The sequence below is a fragment of the Hoplias malabaricus genome, chromosome X1, assembly GCF_029633855.1.
Source record: "Hoplias malabaricus isolate fHopMal1 chromosome X1, fHopMal1.hap1, whole genome shotgun sequence".
Taxonomy (NCBI): Eukaryota; Metazoa; Chordata; class Actinopteri; order Characiformes; family Erythrinidae; genus Hoplias; species Hoplias malabaricus.
Genome location: NC_089818.1, coordinates 196,979 through 220,325, shown reverse-complemented (window position 1 = coordinate 220,325; position 23,347 = coordinate 196,979). Strand labels below are relative to the sequence as shown.

At 42.5% G+C, this 23,347-nt stretch overlaps 1 protein-coding gene across 1 annotated transcript in view; it reads right to left on the bottom strand.

Annotated features, from left to right (window-relative positions):
- The window catches only part of me1 (malic enzyme 1, NADP(+)-dependent, cytosolic), a 66,312-nt gene that overhangs the window by 25,171 nt on the left and 17,794 nt on the right, over window positions 1-23,347 (bottom strand). The window contains exons 3-5 of the mRNA XM_066652282.1: window positions 18,461-18,594; window positions 13,708-13,857; window positions 180-255 (exon numbers count right to left, since the gene is read on the bottom strand). Coding sequence (XP_066508379.1) covers window positions 180-255; window positions 13,708-13,857; window positions 18,461-18,594 — 360 coding nt within the window. The remainder of the gene's footprint in view (window positions 1-179; window positions 256-13,707; window positions 13,858-18,460; window positions 18,595-23,347) is intronic.

Genomic DNA, 23,347 nt, shown 5'->3' with positions numbered 1-23,347 from the left:
AGCCACTGGGGCAATCAAATGACTTTCTAATTCTAATTATGAGTATACGAGATTGTTTTTATTGTGAAATTTACCTAAATTGGGGATTGCCGGTTTTTTTATCTTCCAAATTCACAGTGATGTCACTTGGAACACAGTCTTCAGTGTGGAGTTTAAAAAAGAAAACAAACATAACTCACCCGAATGTCCTTCTCCGGCCAGCTCTGCAGAAGAGTTGGGATATGAGAGCGGTCATGGATAGTAATGAAAAGACCCCTAAGAAAGAAAGAGATATTACAATTAAGGTATATTCTATTAATGCAATGTAAACACACTTTTATTGTCATTGCACAACAATAATGTGCCTCTGCAGAGTGCACATGTCCATATTGTATTATTGGATATACTTTCTGATGTATTTACATACACATGTGTAGAGTGCTTAAGGGTAAAAGGCTATGAACACTGCCATGGCAACTTATAAAGGCATCATGCATACTGAGCCCAAGGTCTCAGTCAAAATCTATTTGGAAACGTGCCTGCATTTCATTTCTGACTGAACCCGGCGGACGGATGGATGGATAGATAAATAGACAGCCAGACAGATAGAAAGAAACTGTGGGTCCAGGTGGCTAGTGAGTTGCTGATGGTGTTCTGTTTATGTGGAAGACCTCTTCTCCAGCCACCCCCTCCACCTCAACACACAGGAGCATGACTTTCAAATCAAAAAGCTCTTGTCGATGTCAGTTTGACGAGCTGCTAACATTCTCCAGTATAACCCTCCAGATTCCACACTGGTTACACACAGACTGCACAAACTGTGAGAATTCACACCAGATTGACCTGAGCAATTCCAGATGGAGAGGTCAGGCGTCATGGTCGGGCTCAGTGTGGGGTTTTATTTGAGAGAAGGGCTCAGCTGACTAGTGATACATTTTTTTTTAAACGCATGGTACTGCTCTATTCAGCATTTCTGCTTTTCCAGGAGATATATTTGGTACCTGGCACTGTGTCTCTTTTTAGTACTTGCTTCCTCATGGTTCCAAAAATTGCAGAGCGCTGATTGGCCAGAGAGACTTACAGACATTCAACACGAACCAGGCTTTTGCAAAATTTCCAAATTACAGCAGAGATCCGTTTTGTTTTTATTCGACTCACAATGGCAGTTTGTAAAACACCATGGCCTTTTGAAAAAATACAAACGTTCCTTGGATTGATGTCCTATGAGAGAATTCGGTGAGAGCTGGAAAGTGCAACAAGGAATGGGGTGAAAAAAAAATACTGATGCACGAAGCTTTGTTCAGTCCCAAAAATACAAAAACAGCGCACAACACAAGGAGTAAACAATGCTTAACCTTCCTGCCACTGTTGTTGTGGTTTCCAAAGCTTGTGGCTCCCGTTAAAAGGTCACGTTTAGCAACATCACTGTCTACATTTTGGGGAGGGCTGTGTTAGTGGAATATAAACCAGGTAGCAGTAAGTAGAGCAGTGTATGTATCATGCAGTGGAAAGTGCCATAAATTGCTGTTACAGATTGAATGGCTCACACACAGAAATGAGAAATCTTAGCATACAGATTAAAGGTGGTGAATACACATCCACCCAGAGCAGCAGGCAACCACCCCAGTGCCTAGGGAGCAGCTGGAGGTTAGGCGCACTTCAGCTGTGAATGCTGAGAGAGTAGCAAGTGCTGCTCATTCAATCCCCCACTCCCGATTTTTCTGCTTTTCCAAGGTATAGATACAGTGACCCTCTAGTCCCATGCCCACACCTCAAATATTTAGACCATTGCTGCATACTGCAGCAAAGAAGATCAAATGCTTCATTTCAGAAGTAATGCTGGATGAGCCAGTCACATCATCTATGGGTTGATAAAGGAGTCAGAGGAGTTACTCCCAGTATACCTCAGCTCAAAATAAAATACAGTGTCCTCTGGCTCCTGCTGAAGATCCAGAGCTGTTTATCTTTCAGTTTTGAAGCACTTGGCCTTGATCTGCAAAAAGCCAAACACAAAATGGAACCATCCACTCCCTCAGTTCTAGTCCTTAATCACAGCCTCTAAATCTGGTCAAACCTTCAGATGATACACAAACACCACTGGAAAAAACAGAACAAACACAAACCTCTTATCACTCCGCCTGCTGAAGGAGTTCAAAGAGGAGAAAGAAAAAAACAGAAGGAAAGAAAGAAAGAGAGGCAGATGATAACATTCAGCTCCACAGCTAAATCTGTCCGCCTCTTGGCACTGATCTCCCCTGACCAAGCATTTCTGCATTTTTATTAAAACACACATGGATTTTCATTTCCAAACTAAATATTTATTTCAGCTATGAATTAACAGACTTTGCAACAATGTGTGTGTAAGAGAGTGTGTTTGAGATTTTGAACTTTTTGTGCTAATCCTTAAATGTTATATTTAGTTGAAAATAGTAAATAAACCATTTTTAAATGTTGAAACTGAGAATGTGTGGGTTTTTTTTTTAAATATTTGCCCATTTTGTGAAGGCACTGTTAACTCTGAATGATATATAAAGGTTTTGGAGATCACATACTGACTTTTGAACATTGCTTATAATAATATAACAGCCCAGAGGACGCAATATCTATGATTAACCAAGAAAAATTTCATATTTTGATTGATCTGTGTCCAGGACATTTTTCACTTCACCTCAGTCCATCTCAAATGAGCTTGGACCCCAGAGAAGCCAGCTACGTTTGTGAATCCTGGATTCTTTTGCGTAATTGAGTTTTAAATTGTGTTTATTGATGTAACAATGAGCTGTGCTCACAGACAGTGGTTTTGGAAGTGTTTCTGAGCCCCTGTAATGATTTCCACTACATAACCATGTCTGATTTTAATGCAGTGCCACCTGAGGTCCCAAAGATGACTACCAGTCAATACTGGTTTTCAGCCTCATCTGTTGCATCTCTCTGGATTCTATGAATCATTAAATGACATTATGTATTGTACATGGAGATGCACAATTTCTTTACTATATTATGTTGAAACACATTGTTATCATTTGACGGATGAATGGACTGATAGAAGACAGGCAAACAATTCTGACATGTATAGAGATATAATAAAACAGACAGACAAGAAAGACACATTAATAGAGCACTGTATGTGAGACTGTGTGAGTGAGGGAGTCAGACAGAGGCAGCTCTCTGGCTGAGGGTCCAGACTCAAATTACACAGGCTTACATAACAGAGGAAAGTACTCACACACACACACACACACACACTTGAGCTGAACAAAATCCGGCCACAGATAAATTTCAACCACATTTTCCGTCTATTAGCATGAATCATAAAGTATTGGGATGCAGTCGGCTGAAGGGTCACCGAGAGCTTCATCAAACGGTGGATTTGACTCACTTCTCATTGTACAGTATGTGGCATAATGCTAGTGATGGCAAACTTAATGGAACTTAATTCACAGATGGAAACAGCGTTAGTCTTTTCATAACCATGCTGATCTCTTTTCCTTTGAGGAGAACAAACTGAAGGAACTGTGGCATCACCAGGGTCAAAGGATTTGTCTCTATGGAAACAGATGGAGTGGTGTGGTAGAGGTGTATAGTGTAACTATGGAAATGGGAGTAGTACAAATATGGACAATGATAAAAATGTAACTATGGAAACGGGTGAAGTGCACCCGTTCAAGAAATAACCCATCTTGAAAGAGTAAAAAAGGATGAAAATTGGTGTGTTGTCGCTATGGAAACGGAAGCATTCACTTATTCATATATCAGGGATCAATCTATAATTCTGTTATCAGCTGGAATAAAACAGCTGGGTAGCATTTAGCCGTTCCACCCCTCTGGCAGTGGAAATTACGACCTGTGTATAGAAGACCTCAAATAAACACTATGTGACAAAGATTTATGGGAACTGTTTTTATAGATTAATGTGGTCTGAATTTTACATTTTTGTGGGAAAGCGACACAACGAGTCAAGTTGTAAAAACCTATTTAATAGTGTCCCACTCTGATTTTTCATGTGTTACAGAAGACAGAGTGCTTTGGGTCCTTTTCAAGACACACATCAGGACAAATATTCAGACAGTCAGCTTTGAAACAATGAATATAAAGGCCTCAATAGAGTCCATATGCTTCATAACTGCTTTGATGTACATGTGCAATAATACTGTAATACACGTGAAACATAAGGACACCATGTAAACACCTGTAAAAATACAATTACACACTGGTGGGGACAAACCTACAGACTGTGACCTTTGATCTCTGCTTAGAAATGCCTCATGCCATCCAATGGTGGTATGCATCAGGTTCTCAACTTAATGGAATGCTATTAGTGTTAATACAAATTTAAAACGGCAAAAAGTGTAATTAAGTGAAATTATTTTAAAATGTGGTTAATAGGTGTAATTACCTTCATTATGAGAGTTGTAAATCATTATGTTCCAACACATCTCTAGCCTATTTAGGTGTGTTCTAATGGTTAGATGACAAGGCTTGGTATCAGAATGTTTCTGGTTCAATCCCTGTGACCATCGAGGCCATCCATGGTTAACCCCAGCTAACCACCTAAATGCTCGCCAGGCTTGAGCCCACTGCTCTGGATGTGTGTGTGTGTGTGTGTGTTCATTGCCACAGATAGGTTAAATGCAAAGGTCAAATTATACAGTGATCATAAAGCACGTCACCAATATCTAGAATAAACAGTGTTTTTCGCTTAAGATGCAGTGGCTATGTGAGCTCTTCCTATTAACACAGGTCCACATGGCACGCCCATGAGGGTTGATGCAGGGGAATATATTTGGTTGTAACTCACACATTGCACACAATAGCTCCATCTTAAACAATCCCAGGGTGGCACGGTGGCGCAGCAGGTAGTGTCTGTTTCAGCTCCAGGGACCTGAAGGTTGTAGGTTTCAGTCGCGCTCTGGATGACTGTCTGTGAGGAGTGTGGTGTGTTCTCCCTGTGTCTGCGTGGGTTTCCTCCGGGTGACTGTCTGTGAGGAGTGTGGTGTGTTCTCTCTGTGTCTGCGTGGGTTTCCTCCGGGTGACTGTCTGTGAGGAGTGTGGTGTGTTCTCCCTGTGTCTGCGTGGGTTTCCTCCGGGTGACTGTCTGTGAGGAGTGTGGTGTGTTCTTTCTGTATATGCGTGGGTTTCTTCCGGGTGACTGTCTGTGAGGAGTGTGGTGTGTTCTCTCTGTGTCTGCATGGGTTTCCTCCGGGTGACTGTCTGTGAGGAGTGTGGTGTGTTCTCTCTGTGTCTGCGTGGGTTTCCTCCGGGTGACTGTCTGTGAGGAGTGTGGTGTGTTCTTTCTGTGTATGCGTGGGTTTCCTCCGGGTGACTGTCTGAGGAGTGTGGTGTGTTCTTCCCGTGTCTGCATGGGTTTCCTCCCACCATGCAAAAGCACACGTTGGTAGGTGGGTTGGCGACTCAAAAGTGTCAGTAGGTGTGAGTGAATGTGTGAGTGTGTGTGTGTCCCTGTGAAGGACTGGCGCCACCTCCAGGGTGTGTTCCTGCCTTATTATTATAGGGTGTATTCCTGCCTTATTATATACATCCAGGGTGTATTCCGGGTAGGCTCCGGACCCACAGCAACCCTGAACTGGATAAGCGGTTATAGATAATGAATGAATGAATAAACAATCCTGCTGTGACACATTTCGCATTATATTTATAGCACACAAAGTCACATTCCTATTTCAACATACACAGTGAGGAAAAAAGCTAAATGTCTGGTGTCTAAACCTTCACAACACTATGTTGCAACTTGATGCAGCGCTGTTTGTTGCCAAGACAAGCTGAGAATACACCGTTTTGGAAATGTGCATATTAACATAGGAAAAAAGGCTTGTGCAGAAATTTATATCAATAATAATTGCAATTATTTATATATTTACATTTTTTTTTTTTATTTAAAAAAGACAGAGAAGGAACCACATTCTGGGACAAAAGCAGCTTTGTACTATCATGTCACACGTTGGGGAACCTCCAGATCTACCTAGATCCATCTAGAACCATTATCTCACAGCTTCAAAGTTTCACACCTGATTCCTAACAGCTCCTTCAGCAGCTGCTGACTAACTTCACAGCCACTGAACTCTAGCAGATCATAAGTCGAAAGGAGCATGCAGGAAACAAAAAGGCTTTAATACAGCTGTATTAAAGAGAGCAGGTTTACAACTGTACACTCATGCTGTTCCTGGTTATAAACTACAATTAATATAAACACACATGGGTTTCATCCACGCTGTAATACAGGAAAGTAGCATTTGATTTATATCCCCACACACTGTTACAAAAGGTATAGGCAGCAGAGTTATTAGGCAATGTGACGTGCATGTAAAACCATCCCAAATATATGACAGCATTCAAAAACTTTGTAATCTACAATGAGCATTTGTCTGCTGGTCACAGGAGATGCTAACACAGACAGCCAAGCAGACTCGGATGAACTTGGAACCTTGAAAAGTGGGAATTTCTGGGGAGGGGAAACTCCAATATGGAACAACAAGTTGGCCTTGCCCTTAAGCGAGGGAACACCACGCACCCTGTTGAACCCAAACATGCAGATTCCCACCCTTTTCCTCCAGATGTTCCCACAATTTACGTTTGAGTTTCAGGACTTCTTCAAAGTCTTGGGGGCTGAGATGGTGGTAATGCAAGTAAACCAGTGGTAACTTTTTTGACACTGCCAAGAAATTAATTATTCTGCTGTGGTTGACTTTTTATTCTGGATTATTGCATCTACGAGTCATAGCACTGTTTATAGATGGCCCATCCAATCAGATTTTAGGACAATAAATATTTGCTTCATAAGGGGATACTGTGGGATACTGGCTGATTCCATGGTTTCTATCTCTGAGGGACTTTCTCACACTTCTGAGCTGTGGAGATGAAAATAAAAATGGCCCACAGACTCAATAACTCACCCGGACTCTTTTTAAACAGTAGATTTAACAGAGCCGTTTCCTATTAGTATGACTATTAGATCAACAGCTGCTGATGAAGCTGTATAAATATGCAAAATTAAGATGGAGACCTATTTACATGTGACACTGAAACAGCTTCAGAATAATGACCCTCACTGCAAGGATGTCTTTTCCTTAAGGAGCAAAAAAAGCTAGCTGTGTTTTTATTAAGCCTTATAAAGCACGCTCTGGCATCGTCAACTCATTCCCAAGCTATTAAAAGCTCCCTTCAGAGGCCAATCCAAACACTGCGTCCTGTGATCTCTCCATTTTCAGTTCATTTCACAGCTGAAAGGCTCCAGAGGAACAAGATGAAGAGACGCAGGCCACTTGATGCTGTGGCAAAAATGATTTTACAGAAACCAACACAGAACAGTAGGCACCTGGAATACATGCATCTGACCAAATCAGACGTTGCACATGTTTAACCCTAACAAGTCTTACATTGTGGAAGGCCATAGAGTCAGCCATTTCGCATTATTGTTTAGGTGACGCTAAAATTAATTCATTGATTAATTAATTCATTCTTTATCTGTAACAGTTATCCAGTTCAGGGTCACGGTGGGTCCAGAGCCTAGGTGCAAAGGTGGAAATACACCCTGGAGGTGGCGCAAGTCCTTCACAGGGCAACACAGACACACACCTCAACTCTCAACTTTATTTATAGAGTTTTCTTTATTTACAGAGACATGGGGATGTAGCAGCTCAGTGAGGTGAGTCCATTTAAAGATTTAAAAACAAATAAGAGAATCTTAAAATTACTCTAAAATGCACAGGCAGCCAGTGGAGAGAGGCCAGAATGGGAGTTATATGCTCCCTCTTACACGAACCCGTTAAAAGTCGGCCAGCACCATTTGTACCAACTGGAGACGTCTGAGGGAGGACTGGCTGACTCCAAAATACAGTGCATTGCAGTAATCCAGTCGGGACGTGATGAAGGCATGGATTACTGTTTGAAAGTGCTCATGTGTGAGAAATGGCTTCACCTTTGCCAGCTGCCTCAGGTGGAAGAAGCTGGACCTAACTACTGTGCCTATTTGGCGGTCCAATTTAAAATCACTGTCCATCTTAAAACCCAAATTTAAGATAGTTGGCTTCACATACAAAATCAACTGGAGGGGCTTCACAGGGCCCACTGGGACCAAACACCATCACTTCTGTTTTGTTTTCGTTAAAATGTAAAACATTTAAAGCCATCCAGTCTTTAATGTCATTGAAACATAACAAAAGTGGTTTAATCGAGAAAGCATCTTTCTTCTTTAAAGGGACATATATCTGGCTGTCGTCAGCATAACAATGGAATGCAATGCCATGTTTTCTCAAGATAGAGCCCAATGGGAGCAGATAAAGTGAGAAAAGGAGGGGTCCTAAGATACACATACACACACAGACAGTCACCCGGAGGAAACCCACACGGACACAGGGAGAACACACCACACTCCTCACAGACAGTCACCCGGAGGAAACCCACGCAGACACAGAGAGAACACACCACACTCCTCACAGACAGTCACCCGGAGGAAACCCACGCAGACACAGAGAGAACACACCACACTCCTCACAGACCCTCACCCGGAGCCAGGTCCCTGGAGCTGTGAGAGAGACACTACCTGCTGCACCACCGTGCCACCTTTTGATGCTAAAATGTCATTATATATATATATATATATATATATTTTTTTTTTTTTTTATAATATTCTTATTTTATTTATGTAATGAATGTCATCCATGTTATAACTGCTTCATTCACGTGGGTTCACTGAGCACAAGGCAGGAGCTCAGTCCATCACCACAGGGTGCCAGTTCATCTCAGGACATGAAGAACACACGTCTCCATGTTTTATTGTAGTTATTGTGACTGTCCGACTAAAAACTAGAACTTCTTGGCCTCGCTCCTCTCCGCTGGACTCTCACGCTGACCCTCAGCTTGTCGCTTATTTTGCCCATTTTTGTGTACTTTCAGTTTTGCCTTTATATACCACATTAAGCAATGTTCACCATTCCTGAGTTTTGTTACCTCATATAAAGAAGATATAAAGAATGCATCCATTTCTATCTGCTAAGATTGTGTTCTCTGCATGTGACTGTGTGATGATCAGTGGTCTCCCTCTCTCCCTCCAACTGGGCACTCCCCCTCCCCCCACCCCTACTGTATTCAGCTTGTAGTAAAGGGTCTGTAAACTATTTGTTCCTTTTTAAGAAGAAAATTTATGAAGGTATCAAAATACTCCTGGGGACTGTCCAGATCTGCGCACTGTTGCTTTAAGTTTTATTAATGTCAGGTAAAACTCCAGCCAAGCTGCACTGATGTCTTGTTAGTATCAGCAGGAATGGTAACAACAAAGCTGCTGGAAACTGCCACATCTGGAGCCGCAGTCAAATAAAAACAGCTGGACAGGGATTGCACTGGCCTGCATTAGGTACAGTGCTAAACACACTGCAAAAAACCAACACCTATATTTGCATAAGAGGCAGAAGATAGCACCACCATTTCTCCAGTTCCTTCTGTGCCAATCTGTGTGCTTACTCATGCAGAAGAATACACACAGCATATTTCAGAGGCTCCGAAAAAGCAGCCGGCTCTGCAGCTCCTTCTACAGCTGGGGGCTCAACTTCATTCTTTTCTCCTGATCAATATCTCACAATTAAATTTCCCCATCGAAGCTGACCACTCAGAGGGAAAGAGTAAAGCAGAGGAGCAGAAAAGCTCTGGATGCCGGTGTGGTTGGAAACTGAGGTTACGTTTTAGAGTGGTTTCAGTCCATTTAAACGCCCCCTTTACACAGAGAGTCACCATCAAACCATCAGACAGAGCTATAACCACCGAGATACATCTACAACCCTGTAATCAGACCCACACAAATACAGACTGGCCATTAGGGATGGCTCTCTCGGTCAAATCTCATATTCCAAGTTGAAACACAAAAATGTCAATAACGTGGAGCACTGTTAATGACAAGGAGAGCATTCGGTGTAAAGAAGGTCCTCAAAAGCTGAGTTTTCTTTCCCACCATTGCCCCATCATTTAAGTTAAGAAAGGGACCAATAGAAAAAGGCCATTACATTTTGTGAAAAAAGAATGATAGACACGGCCCAAACAAGAGCAACTATAAAAGCCCAGCCCCAAAATAAATTGAGCGTAATTGAAATGTATACATTTTCCTTTGCAATTTTTTTTTATTCCAGAGCTAAAGTTTTGTTATAAACAACACAAAGAAAATAAACAAAAACCTGACAGTAACACAGCTGTAAAAGGCTGAGCTCTTTCAGCTCAATGGCTTTCAACAATGGAAAGTAAAACGAAACCCATTCAAACTAACTTTAAAATATAAATAAATAAATCGATAAATTCCTCCCAAACATCTGCCCTGGCACAATAGGACCATGGCACTCTGCTAAGAACACATCACGACAGGCATAAAACCCTCCACTGGCTTTTCTTCTGAATCTTATTACCTCATACTTTTCAACATTAAAAAAACACCATTAAAGTATATTCACCCTAAAGGATCTGGAGCCCAGAGTATTCCACACAGCTGCTTCCTTCCTCCCACTTCTGAGTTTATAGCCTCTGTGTTTTAATGGATAGAGAGAGACGGAATTTCCAATTCTCAGCCAATTGCAGTGATTTGTTAAAAGAAAGCATTAGGAGAGCATTGTATAGTTATGAAGGGTTTGACTGATCTGTCAAATAGCTGATAAAAATTATTTAAAAAAAGAGGCATTAATGAAAGCACAACTCCAAGACAGATTTATACTATTTTTAAATCTTTATTTTAAAATGTTCACAGTTGAAAATCTTTAATCAGTCAGTAAAGCTCTGTTGAAATACTACTGAAATACTACAGAGGAGGACAACAGCCAGAGCTTCATTCTAAAAGATAAATAAGATTCTATATATAAGGTGTGTCTCTACATTAGGGGCCAGTGGAGCCTGGCACAACTACACATTGAGAAGCAGTGCACAGGATTTTAGATTTTATTCAAATTAATTCTGAAGCATTTCTATTGGTCCATTCATCAAAAACATTCACACAATGTGAAGGACATCTGCTGTGTTCAGATGATGTAGTAAACTAAGAATTGACCAAATAAATAAATAAAAAAATTTAAAAATTAAATAAAATGGAGTCTGTTTAACTGAGTGAGCAGATGAAAACACTGCTCTTGTGTTCCACATGCTTCCAGTACTGGGCTGTGGGGAATGATCACTCTGATCACCACGCTGAGAGCATTCAGTAAGAAATAAAAGATTTATACACAAAGGCATTAAGTCGACATAGTTCACTGAGTCAACATTGATACGCAGCTAACCATATGATCAATACAGACACAGAGAAACCTGAGGCTCGGCACAAGTCACTAGATCATCCAACATAATTTAACCAGATAATGTCCCCGTTTCATTCACATTCTCTTTCATTCCCTCCTTAAATCCGTAACAGTCCTCCACACACAGCGCTAAATCAGTGTCAGAAACTACTTTAACATTAAGGCTTTCACTGGGGTGCATTGTGTGATACACACACTTCTTACATTTACATACATTTATTCATTCTTATTATTGAGTTTAATGATTTAAAACATCATTAGCATGAGATCAGTCCTATTTCTTTCGTGTGTAGTTTTCATGCAGAGTTTACTGTGGCCCACCTGCCATTTCTTACTAGAGACGCCACTGTATACAAAATTGACCCAACACGTTTTTACTTGGTTTTATTTGTGTTTAATGTGACATTAAGCCTTCAGTTCAGCCCCTGAAGACTTCATGATTGAGAGACCCAACTTGGATGTGATCTACAGTACTAAGGATACAGCAGTGAGGAAATAAATCTTGATTTTACAATTTAAGGTGTTTCCAAGAAAAACATGGCAAACGAGCATCTACAAGCTGCTAGCTCAAAAAAAAAAAAAAAAAAAAAAAAGATCATGAAGAAAAACAAACCAAAGAAAAGCTTTAATTTTCAGTCTCCTGAATACAAAAGGCCTTCACCGAACATCTAGAAAGCCCTGAAGGTTTCTCTGATTAGGAACAGCTCTAAACGATTAAACTAAGAACCTCCAAAGATCTTCTCTGTGTCCACATTCCCTTTCAGATCCCCCTCAGAGAGGTCAGATCTTCTGGACTGAAACATTCCTGACATACATCAGTTCACCTCTTGTTTCTCTTTATTATCACAGGGTTTTCTCCTCTCTACTCTACACTGCTGGCCTCTGCTGGGGTTTGGAAGGGTCAAATAGGGTTTTAATTTGACCTGTTCGCTCCCTGGTTTAAATTACACTCTCGTTTTACTCACTCTCACCTCAGTGGGTGGTCTCACAACCTTCAGGAGAAAGAACAGCAGTTTTAAATGTACCTGCAGTGCCACTCTTACAGATACAGGGCTGGGATTTAATACAACTGTTATTATCTAGCTAAGCCAAAATATATAACAATTTAAAGGGATGGTGGCAAGGTGGCACAGCAGGTAGTGTTGCAGTCACACAGCTCCAGGGGCCTGGAGGTTGTGGGTTCGATTCCTGCTTCGTGTGACTGTCTGTGAGGAGTTGATGTGTTCTCCCTGTGTACACGTGGGTTTCCTCCGGGTGCTCTGGTTTCCTCTCACAGTCCAAAAACACACGTTGGTAGGTGGATTGGTGACTCAAGTGTCCATAGGTGTGAATGTGTGTGTCTGTGTTGCCGTGTGAAGGACTGGCGCCCCCTCCAGGGTATATTCCCGCCTTGCACCCAATGATTCCAGGTAGGCTCTGGACCCACCGCGACCCTGAACTGGATAAGCGCTTACAGATAATGAATGAATGAATTTAGAGGGATAAATAATGGTTAAAAACAGCCAAGATGTCCAAGCACCTACCGTAAATAGAATAGACTATACAGAACAACAATTACATTTACACACCACCTCTTTCCTGCTTGGGGCATTTCCAGAAAGCTGATTGGCACTTTTTAGTGAGGAGCAGGACTTTCACCATAAACATACACCATGTTTAACATTACGAGCTTTCCCCTTTGTTGTTTAACCAGTCACTTGTCTCCTCCTCCTACATAACGTCTCTATAAAGAGTCTATGGCCATGAAACTGCTGCAAAAGAAAAGATGGAGGCATCTCTGTGTGGCCCAAACACTTAAGCACAAATCACAATCCATAAAAGAGCCCAAAGTTTCATGCCTACCCTGCGCTCTCCCAGAAACCAGTTTTCTCCACAAAGACTCTGTTATTAACTCTTGTTTCTGCCTCGTTCTCAGTCGGCTTCAGCATCTTCCTTCCACAGTCCTTCACTTTTACTGTAATTACACCTTGCTCCAGCTCTCATTCGGGAAATTGGTGTGTCTTTCTCTGTAGTCCCACATCTCAAACGCCCATCATTCCACACACATAAAAGAAAAGTGACTTGAGATTGCAGCTCCTCTAACTTGTCCAGATCATGATGTTCATGATGATTTTCATCGCAAGCTTTTAATTACGCACTGTAAAATGTTGGTGCCAAATTAAAAGACTTTTTGGTGCCAGGAAAGAGACACCCAAGCTACTGAAATGCTTTTGAATACCATCCAATACATTTGTGATGAGGTGACATGGCATTTGTGATCCAGAACCATTCCAACATCTGTACCTGACTATGATAACTTTCCCATGGCTGAATGCCATTAAATTCTCTAGTGTAAAGCTTTCTTTTAATTCAGGAAAGAAGAACAAACTAGCAATTAATAGCGTTAATCTCAGAAGGAACACTGGAAGAGTAGTGTCCAAAATCATTAGACATGAGCTTTCCTCACCTGGGTCGCCTGAAGGTGAGGCCGTACTGCTGGCAGGCCAGACCCACAGTGGGCGTGTAAACGATGGGCATGAAACGCTCAATATCTGACGTCAAGACTCTGTAAAAGAGCTTCTCGTTCCGGTCCTGAAGACCCATCAAGAAGACATATCTATCAGAGAGAGGGGAAAAAACAAAGAGACCAGATAAATTACAGGTGTCTTCAGTGTGTAATTTGCATCTTATATAATGACAAACACACCCCCACATTAGAGCACCGTTTCTGCAGACAATGATGATGATGATCAGAGATGAAAGCACACAGATTACTGGCTCACATCTCTATTCATTAAAATGCGACTGAGACAGTGTGAATACACATTACACAAACCGTTATTTTTTGTATGCAAATTACTCATTAGTTGTTGTTCTCTTGCTATGTTACGTACAAAACATCATAGTAAACACTCCTAAAAATGGAAGGGGGGGGGGGGCAGCTGCAGTAGTAATTAGGAATTATCTGAAGAGCCACACTACAACTCCAGTACTGACCAAACTTAAGATCCGATGGGGTTCAGCTACATGACCATCATGTATATAAAATAGACTCTGTGTGTGCGTGGTAAATGTTTCTGTAGAATAATTCTAACATGGCTAAACTCACAGTAAGGACTGATTTCACTCTCATACAAAAATCATTAAGAGTTTGTAAACATTTCGATCATCTTGTGCTGTGTCCCGGGTCAGTGCAGAGTGAACGACACCAGAAAAAGATCCTGAGCTGATCTGACACAGCAGTGGTGACGAAATAGCAAAGGTTACAGGTAAAATCCTCTAGTGGCATTTAACGGCAATAAAAACTTCAAAGGGCTGATGCTCTTTCAACAGTGAGCAATAACGTCTGAATGTGGTTCCTCTTTTTTACTTTACCAACCATCAGGGAAAGGGACTGGTGCACCTTCTCAAGGTCAAGGACAGGTTCTTGGATTCCACTCTTGTATTACAAGCAAAATTCCATTTTACATGCATAAATTAAAGAACACCATGCATTTATAGCATAACGTCAAACATTAGTAGCAGCCATTTTGTCCATTTTTACAGATAAAGGTAAATTAAACACTGTCAAAAACACCACAAGCAATACTATACAATTATCTAACAAGTGTGTGAGGATTTATATACTGTCTTCTTTAATAATTGGATATTAATACACGCTTCAGTTACCCAATAACTACATTATCCTCGGAGCTCCAGTTTCAAACTAAAACAAATTCGCAAAACCTTTGACTTAAAAATAAACTTGAAATAACTATTTAATCTCAGGTTTTTGAAGACAGAGAAAAATACATCTGCATTTCGGTCCATCAGGTTGTTGATGGATTTCCAGGATTCCTAAGGCCATTTCCCTTGTATATACAGAGAAGAAAATGATGCAATGATGATAATTTTGTTGAAAGAGTGAAAAAGGCTGAAGTGTATAAAGTCCAGCCCAGCCTGAAAATAAACACACTTGCAAAGTAAGGGACACACCCTGTTCATGCTTCAGGCTGGGAATCAATCCCAGCTGCGTCATGTGTCCTCCACGACCCACTGGACAGGTTCCGGTGGAAAAGGAAAGATGGCAGGGTCCAGGCTCTCAGAGCACGTTGCTTTGTTTTGAAACAGTCTGGGGCTGTTATGAATGTTTCTGATTGGCCCCAGTGTCACTATGAGCCAAGATCTTATAAGATATGATATGGAGTGTGGTTTATGAGAAACAATGTGCTTTCTCTGTTTTAATGCAATAGAGAATTGTCTACAACATTTTTGTTTTCTAGAACTGCAAAAGGTACAATACATGTACAACAATACAGGGAGCCTACCCGGATTCACTATGTGCAAGGTGGGATCACACCCTAGAGGGGGCGCCAGTCCTTCACAGGGACACACAGACACATGAGTCGCCAATCCACCTACCGACGTGTGTTTTTGGACCATGGGAGGAAACCCACACAGACACAGGGAGAACACACCACACTCCTCACAGACAGTCACCCGGAGGAAACCCACACAGACACAGGGAGAACACACCACACTCCTCACAGACAGTCACCCGGAGGAAACCCACGCAGACACAGGGAGAACACACCACACTCCTCACAGACAGTCACCCGGAGGAAACCCACGCAGACACAGGCTGAACACACCACACTCCTCACAGACAGTCACCCGGAGGAAACCCACACAGACACAGGGAGAACACACCACACTCCTCACAGACAGTCACCCGGAGGAAACCCACACAGACACAGGGAGAACACACCACACTCCTCACAGACAGTGACCCAGAGCGGGACTCGTACCCACAACCTCCAGGTCTCTGGAGCTGTGTGACTGTGACACTACCTGCTGCACCACCATGCTGCCCACTTTTATAACATCTCATTCTAAATACAAAGGCGTTAAATATGGAGCTGGCCCACCCTCTGCAGCTAAAATAGCTTCCACTTCTCTGGGAAGGCTTTCTACAAGATTTTGAAGTATGTTTGTGGGAATCTTTGGCCATTCATCCAGAAGAGCATTTGTGAGGTCAGGCTGAAGTGGGACGGAAGGGCCTGGCTGGCAATCTGTTTTAATTCATCCCAAAAGTGTTAGATGGGGTTGGAGGTCAGGACTAGTCAAGTTCTCCCACACCAAACACAAAGACTATGTGCAAAATGTGGTTTGTATGCAGCTACTTGACCATGGAAACCTATTCCATGAAGCATTTTTACTATGCCGATCATTGGAGTCTTTTCCCTTATTGTGAACTTCACTCTGCGACACCACTCTTTAACTTTACATGATTTGCCACTTTGTGGCCGAGTTGCTGTAGTTCCTAAATGCTTCCTCTTTTCAGTAATATCACTCACAGTGGTTTGTGGAATATTGAGGAGGGAAGAAATTTCACAAACTCACATGTTGCAATGGTGGCACCCTATTTTAGCACCACTCCAAATCTGTCAGATCTTTAGAAAGACCCATTCTTTCAAAGATGTTTATAAAGGCAGACAGGATGACTAGGTGCTTAATTTTATACAACTATGCCAATGGCACAGAAGGAAACTTGAATATACATAACGTTATGTAATATATCTTCTGTATTATGTAATATGATTGATATGACTTTTTTTTAATATTATATAGAAATAAAATATCTACTCCATCTTGGTATAGAAATATAATCATCATACACCACTCACACATATGAACACAACTCTGCCTTGGCATGGACTCTACCAGACCTCTGAAATTGTCCTCTGGTATTTGGCTCTGTGATTTTAATAGCAGATCCTGTAAGTAGCGAGGTGGGACCTCTATAGATCAGACTTGTTTTTCCATCACATCCCACAGACGCTTGACTGGATTGAGATCTGTGGAATTTGAAGGCCAGGACAACACCTTGAACCTTTTGCCATGTTCCTTGAAAGAATTCTGGCGGCATTTGAAGGACTCTTAATCTTGCTGAAAGAGACCACTGCAATTAGAGAATACTGTTGCAATGAAGGGCTGTACTTGGTCGGCAAAATGTTTAGATAGGTGGAACAGACCACAGGAATGCCCAAGGTTTCCTTGTAGAAAATTGCAAAGAGCATCACACAGCATCCACCAGCTTGTCTTCCCCCCACAGACTGCACCCTGGTGCCATCTATTTCCCAGGTATGACGCACAAGCACCCAGTCATCCACGTGATGTAAAAGAAAGTGTTAGGCCACTGTCTTCCATTGCTCTATGGTTCAGATCGGTATGTCAGCCATATATCAGTTTTAACTAAAGTAAACTCACACTGCTGAGTGAATAAAGCACAGAATGGCAGTAAAAGTTCATTCATCCTCACTTTATCAGCCGTGACTGTGTTGGAATGCTCGACCAACGGGATGTAGATGGCATTTAGTCAGGTTGACGGCTTAATCTCGGCCTCTCGCCCCCAGGCCATGGCTCATAATAGCCTCTCCTCCAGCACTGAACCACACTTTGTGGCCTTTGTTGTCAGGAATTTCTGCTGGAGAAATGCACTTAAAGTGACAGTTCACCATTCCTATCTAAGACCAAAGCTTCGATTCCCAGCCTAGAAAAGCACACCACCTTACACAGTAAGAGTCCTTTGGGCATACCTTTTAAAACGACATCCTGTGGCATAATTAGAACAAAAAATAACAAAAGACACACACCATAATCAAATAAGTACCTACACTGGAACAAATGAGAATTGCTTGAGAAATGATAGTCACTGCTTAATAAACAAATTGACTTACTAAACAAAATAAAAGTCCCCTGTGGGGCCAGCAATATCAAAAGAGCTTTAACGGTCCAAGAATTCACTGCTATTTTAAGAATGAGCTCTGTGTGGCCAAGGGGATTGGGTTTGGACAAGTGACCTCGTCCAGCCACAGTCGCCATTTAGCGCTGAGAAATAAAAACACAGACCCTAATACAAACAAGAGGGAGGCTGTAAAATGACAGCAATGTCATAACTGTTAGGACAGACACACATTTGAGGGTAAAGCATCATGAGTTGGAATGCTGGAGGAATGGGACAGAGCCTGGGAAAAGAGAAAGTGCTACAGGAATAGGATCTTAACCTGCTGGAAAAACTGACCTGCAGCCACAGTACAACTGTTTCTCATTCACACACATACAACTGAGGGCTTTGCAACAATGACAGGGTACCGATGTGTTCATTATCTATTTTTACCAAGATTTCCAACAGATTAACGTAATGTTTGGGTGTCCGCACAGATGGCTCATCTTCTCACCTGTCCAGGTCATCCTTTTTAAGCTCATAGTTGCGGAGGACTCTCAGTAACTGGACGTCTTGACTGAGAAAAGCAGGGGGGAGAAGGCCATGGATCCCCAGCTGCAGACGTTCCTCCAGGGAGAAGGCCATCCCCTTTAAAATAAGAACCAGATATAGATCACAATTAATTTTTCCCTAAATACACACAGAGTTTTATGATGACCTCCACTGACCCTACAGGAGCACTTTGAAATTCTACAATTACAAATAATAGTTCATCTGTTGCTCTGCATACTTATACACCCCTATATTGTGGACGTAAAATCAGAGACAGTAGCTCATCTGGTGTTTCACAGTTTGTGTTGGTCGTCCTCTATTGCTTCATTAGAGGTCACTGCTCACAGGATGCTGTTGGTTGGCGGACATTTCTCAGTCCAGCAGTGACACTGAGGGGTTTAAAAACTCCAGCAGCTACTGCTGTGTCTGATCCACTCGCACCAGCACAATACAGTAACACCAGCACCATATAGTCCACCACCTTATAATACCAGCTCTGTGGTGGTCTTACGGGCGTCCTGACCATTGAAGTACAGGGTGAAATGTGAAAAGTATGCAGAACAACAGAGGGACTGCAGTCTAATTTTAAATGTACAAAAGCGTGGATGGTCAGTGGAGCTATGAGAATGGAGTTTGAGAGCGTATATTCTGGGTGTATGTGTGTCATAGGGATATTAATATTGTAATATTTACAGAACATTAAGCACACAAAGACAGACTATTGCTATGAGTTAATGTTTTCAGAAGAAGGAAAAAGCAATAAGTTTCAATGTCAAAATTATTTCATTTTCAAGCCACCTCAAGCGAGTTATACCCTATATATACACTTATCTCATACATTTTTGACATAATGTAAACTACAGATGAATAGCTATGCAAGGTTTTGATCCAACAGAAACATAGGTAAGGAATTTAAACCAGCAGACGTGCTCTTATTTTGGCATAGGTTCAATGAAAGAGGCTTTGATTGCATTTGATTCCCCACGACATACATAATGCCTCCATTCAGTTTAGGTCTCATCAAGCCAAGTAAACAAAGAAACACACTCCTCTTTCTCCCCACAGACACCAACATGAAGAGTCAATAACAAAGTCAGAAATATCAGGACAGGCTTCAGTTCATCGGAGATGGGAAAGTTTGTAACCTGAGGAGGGCTGCTCTGAGGATATAACCATTTCACACTGGTGCTTAACCAGCCTGAATCTCGCAGAGTCATGGCAACACACACAGAGGCAAGTGCCTGACCCCTTGCCATTTACACTGACCCTGACCTGAAAAGCACGGGTGGGGCGGTCTTGTATTGCCCAGGCCTTTACTTAAGCCACATTTTAGAATTCCACTGCCTTGCACCTTCCCTCACTGCTCACTTCTTCACCTCCACTTTTCCCATAGAACCAGTGCATCCAACTTTTCCTGACCTTTAACTTGACACAGTTTAGGCAGTTTTTGTTCTCGGATTCTTGTGGGTTCAAGTCCCACTCTAGATGACACTGAGGAGTGTGGTGTGTTCTCCCTGTGTCTGCGTGGGTTTCCTCCGGGTGACTGTCTGTGAGGAGTGTGGTGTGTTCTCCCTGTGTCTGCGTGGGTTTCCTTCGGGTGACTGTCTGTGAGGAGTGTGGTGTGTTCTCCCTGTGTCTGTGTGGGTTTCCTCCGGGTGACTGTCTGTGAGGAGTGTGGTGTGTTCTCCCTGTGTCCGCATGGGTTTCCTTCGGGTGACTGTCTGTGAGGAGTGTGGTGTGTTCTCTCTGTGTCTGCGTGGGTTTCCTTCGGGTGACTGTCTGTGAGGAGTGTGGTGTGTTCTCCCTGTGTCCGCATGGGTTTCCTTCGGGTGACTGTCTGTGAGGAGTTGGTGTGTTCTCTGTCTGCGTGGGTTTCCTCCGGGTGCTCCGGTTTCCTCCCACGCTCCAAAAACATACATTGGTAGGTGGATTGTCGACTCCAAAGTGTCCGTAGGTGCGTGTGTGAGAGTCACTGTGTGTTTGTGGCCCTGCTAAGGACTGGCGACTCCTCCAGGGTGTGTTCCTGCTTTGTGCCTAGTGGTTCCGAGTAGGCTCCAGACCCACCACAACCCTGAACTGGATAAGGATTACAGAGATTGAATGAACCCCCATCAAAACAGCCCTGTTCACAATGACGTGTTTCAGTGCCTGTTCCTTTAAATGATAACGAGCCTCAGTTCACCCAAACCCGAGACCAAAACATATAGGAGCAAGGAGCAGCACTTGGATCTTTTTCTTCTCCGTTTTCACCATATTTACTGTATGGTCTTGTTTCAGAGTTGTTGGGTTGATATGCGCCAGTGATCACCATTAGAAGATTCTCTCGGAAATTCATACAAAGTAAACAATAAGCAAGTCACATAGATCTTATAGCTTCACATCTAAACTCAAATTTGAGTTTTGTGCTAATGAAGCAAGTACATATTGGTCCTCCGCAGCGGTCTCTCTGCCCTGGGCCCTCCCTCTAATCACTATTCCCACCTGTGTGTAATTATCAGTCATTAGTCTATGTATTTTTACCCCTTTGTCTGTGTTGAGTCTCTCGAGCTCTCATTTCTCACGTGCATTTCTGAGTCTGTCCAGCCTCCAGACATTCAACTGTTTCAGAGCCACATTTTCTTGTTTTTGTCTTGTCTGTTTTCCTCCGACCTCCTGGTTCTGACTCCTTGTTTCCGTTGCATATTTTGGAGTTTGTGTTGGATTACTTTGCTTGCCTCATGTTTTGATGGACCACGTTGCCAGCTACAGTGACACTGATATTTTGGAAAAGTTCTGCTCTCCTAAGCATTTAAAATAATAAAAGTAGTAGACAATTATTTGAAAAAGGTATGTAATTGTTTTGAAGAGGAATTAAATTGCTTTTCTGGGTGCATTTATTGTAGATAATAAAGTTGTGTTGAATTAATATGGGGTGGTGCAGTAGATAGCTCCAGGGACCTGGAGGTGGTGTGTTCTCCCCGTGTTCGTGTTGGTTTCCTCCGGGTGCTCCAGTTTCCTCACATGGTCCAAAAACACGTTAGTAGGTTGTGTCACCATAGGTGTGACTGCGCCTGTGAATGTCTACCTGTGAGGGACAGGCGCCCCATCCAAGGTGTGTTCCTGCTTTGTGCCCATTGGTTCCGGGAAGGCTCCGGACCCACCATGACCTTGAACCGGATAAGCGGTTACACACAATGAATGAATGATTTCATACACCCCATTTCACCTCTAGGACTTATATTAGGTTCTTTTATTTTAGACAGTTCTAATGAATGCTTAGAAATATCCCCTTCTCCTTCTGGAGAAGGTACAGTACCTTCAGGGAACACAACTGGACTTTAACACCACTGCTGTCCTTTCAAAAGGTACATTTACACTGTGTCATTCACAAGTAACCCATCTATAGCAATGAACACTTTCACAGACAGAGCCATGAGCAGCCACATCCAGTGCCTAGAGAAATCCAGGGGTCCTGAAGTTCACCTGATAAGGTGCTTCACATTCTTCATTACAGTCAGGGAATTAAAGGTATGAGTGAACCTGAAGAATGTCTCCATCTCCTGCATCTATTATCCCTTCATCTGCTCCACCACTTCACTTTCCCTCTCTCCACCAGCTGCTCAGCCCTTCAATGACTGCAGGGAATTACAGAATTCCTCATTTGGGCTTTTGGAAAAAGGGGTCCTCCTGAGGAGGGGGGCGGGGGGCAGAGGGGGGACTCACTTGAAAGCATTTATTTATTTTATTTATTTATTCATTCCTTGAGCTTTTCCTGTTTCTTTTGAACTCGGAAACACTTGGCTTTGAAGGCAGTGTACTGCTCTTTTATCAGTCAGGAAAATCAAAGCTTTCATGTCTGACCGTAACGATCGGCTAATGACTCCGTTTTCTCTGAAGCTGTGTGTTCAGAGAGGTGGAGCGCGGTGGTCTTGCCCTCGAAGGCCACACTACACATTAGACTATAGACTGGGATGTATAGGAGGAGTGTAAACCTGCAGGCCACAGCATGTGCTGGTACAGAACGACCTGTTTCTGATGTGGTGAGTGGCGCATGTGGAAACATTCATGTGTTCACCCTGCCCAGCTCTGCAAGCTCAGAAGGAAAGTGGCACAAACCACATTCACCCACAGTAAAGAAAACCCAAAGAACTCTATAATACCTCTGTAGTGTCTCTACTACTCTATGCAATTCCACCTTAACATCTGTAGTGTCTCCTTCATATCTCTGCTGCGTGTCCTGTATCTCTCTGCAGTTTCTCTTGGATTACACTGAGGTCAAATGAAGAGACAGTGGAGACTTTAGCTTGCGTCTCCTGTTGTTCAGATGTTCCTCCTAAGTAAATAAGCCTAGGAATCTCATCTGTTTCGCCTCTTGACTGTTAGTGGAGATCTCAGTACAGTCTCACACTGGTCTCAGTGTTATTATTGACAACAAAGGTGAAGGTTTATTGAACCCTAATCTCTAATTAAAGAGCTAGACAGAGTTATTTTTAAACTTCTCTCATGTCAGACTGGTGAATGGCATTCAAAATCATGGACTCACTGCCAAGAAGCCCACCGGTTCCCACGCCGGGAATGCTGGGAGTTATTACTCTACTGTTGCCATCCATGCATTTTATCAGACAGAGCAGCGGGCCGTGTCCATGTCCAGACTGTCTGGGACAGCAGAGAGTCCGACCCCATTGTCCCGATGTTAAGTGGGTCTTTGGGCCGAGTTCCATTGATGTCTCTGTTACACGTATGATACAAGGAGCTATTCAGTGTGTAAGTAATTAGATTTGATAGGACAAAGTCACTTTCTCCATGCTCCCCCAGAGGTCAAAAGTCCTCAGTATATCCAGTAGACCATTGTCATATTGGTCACATTATT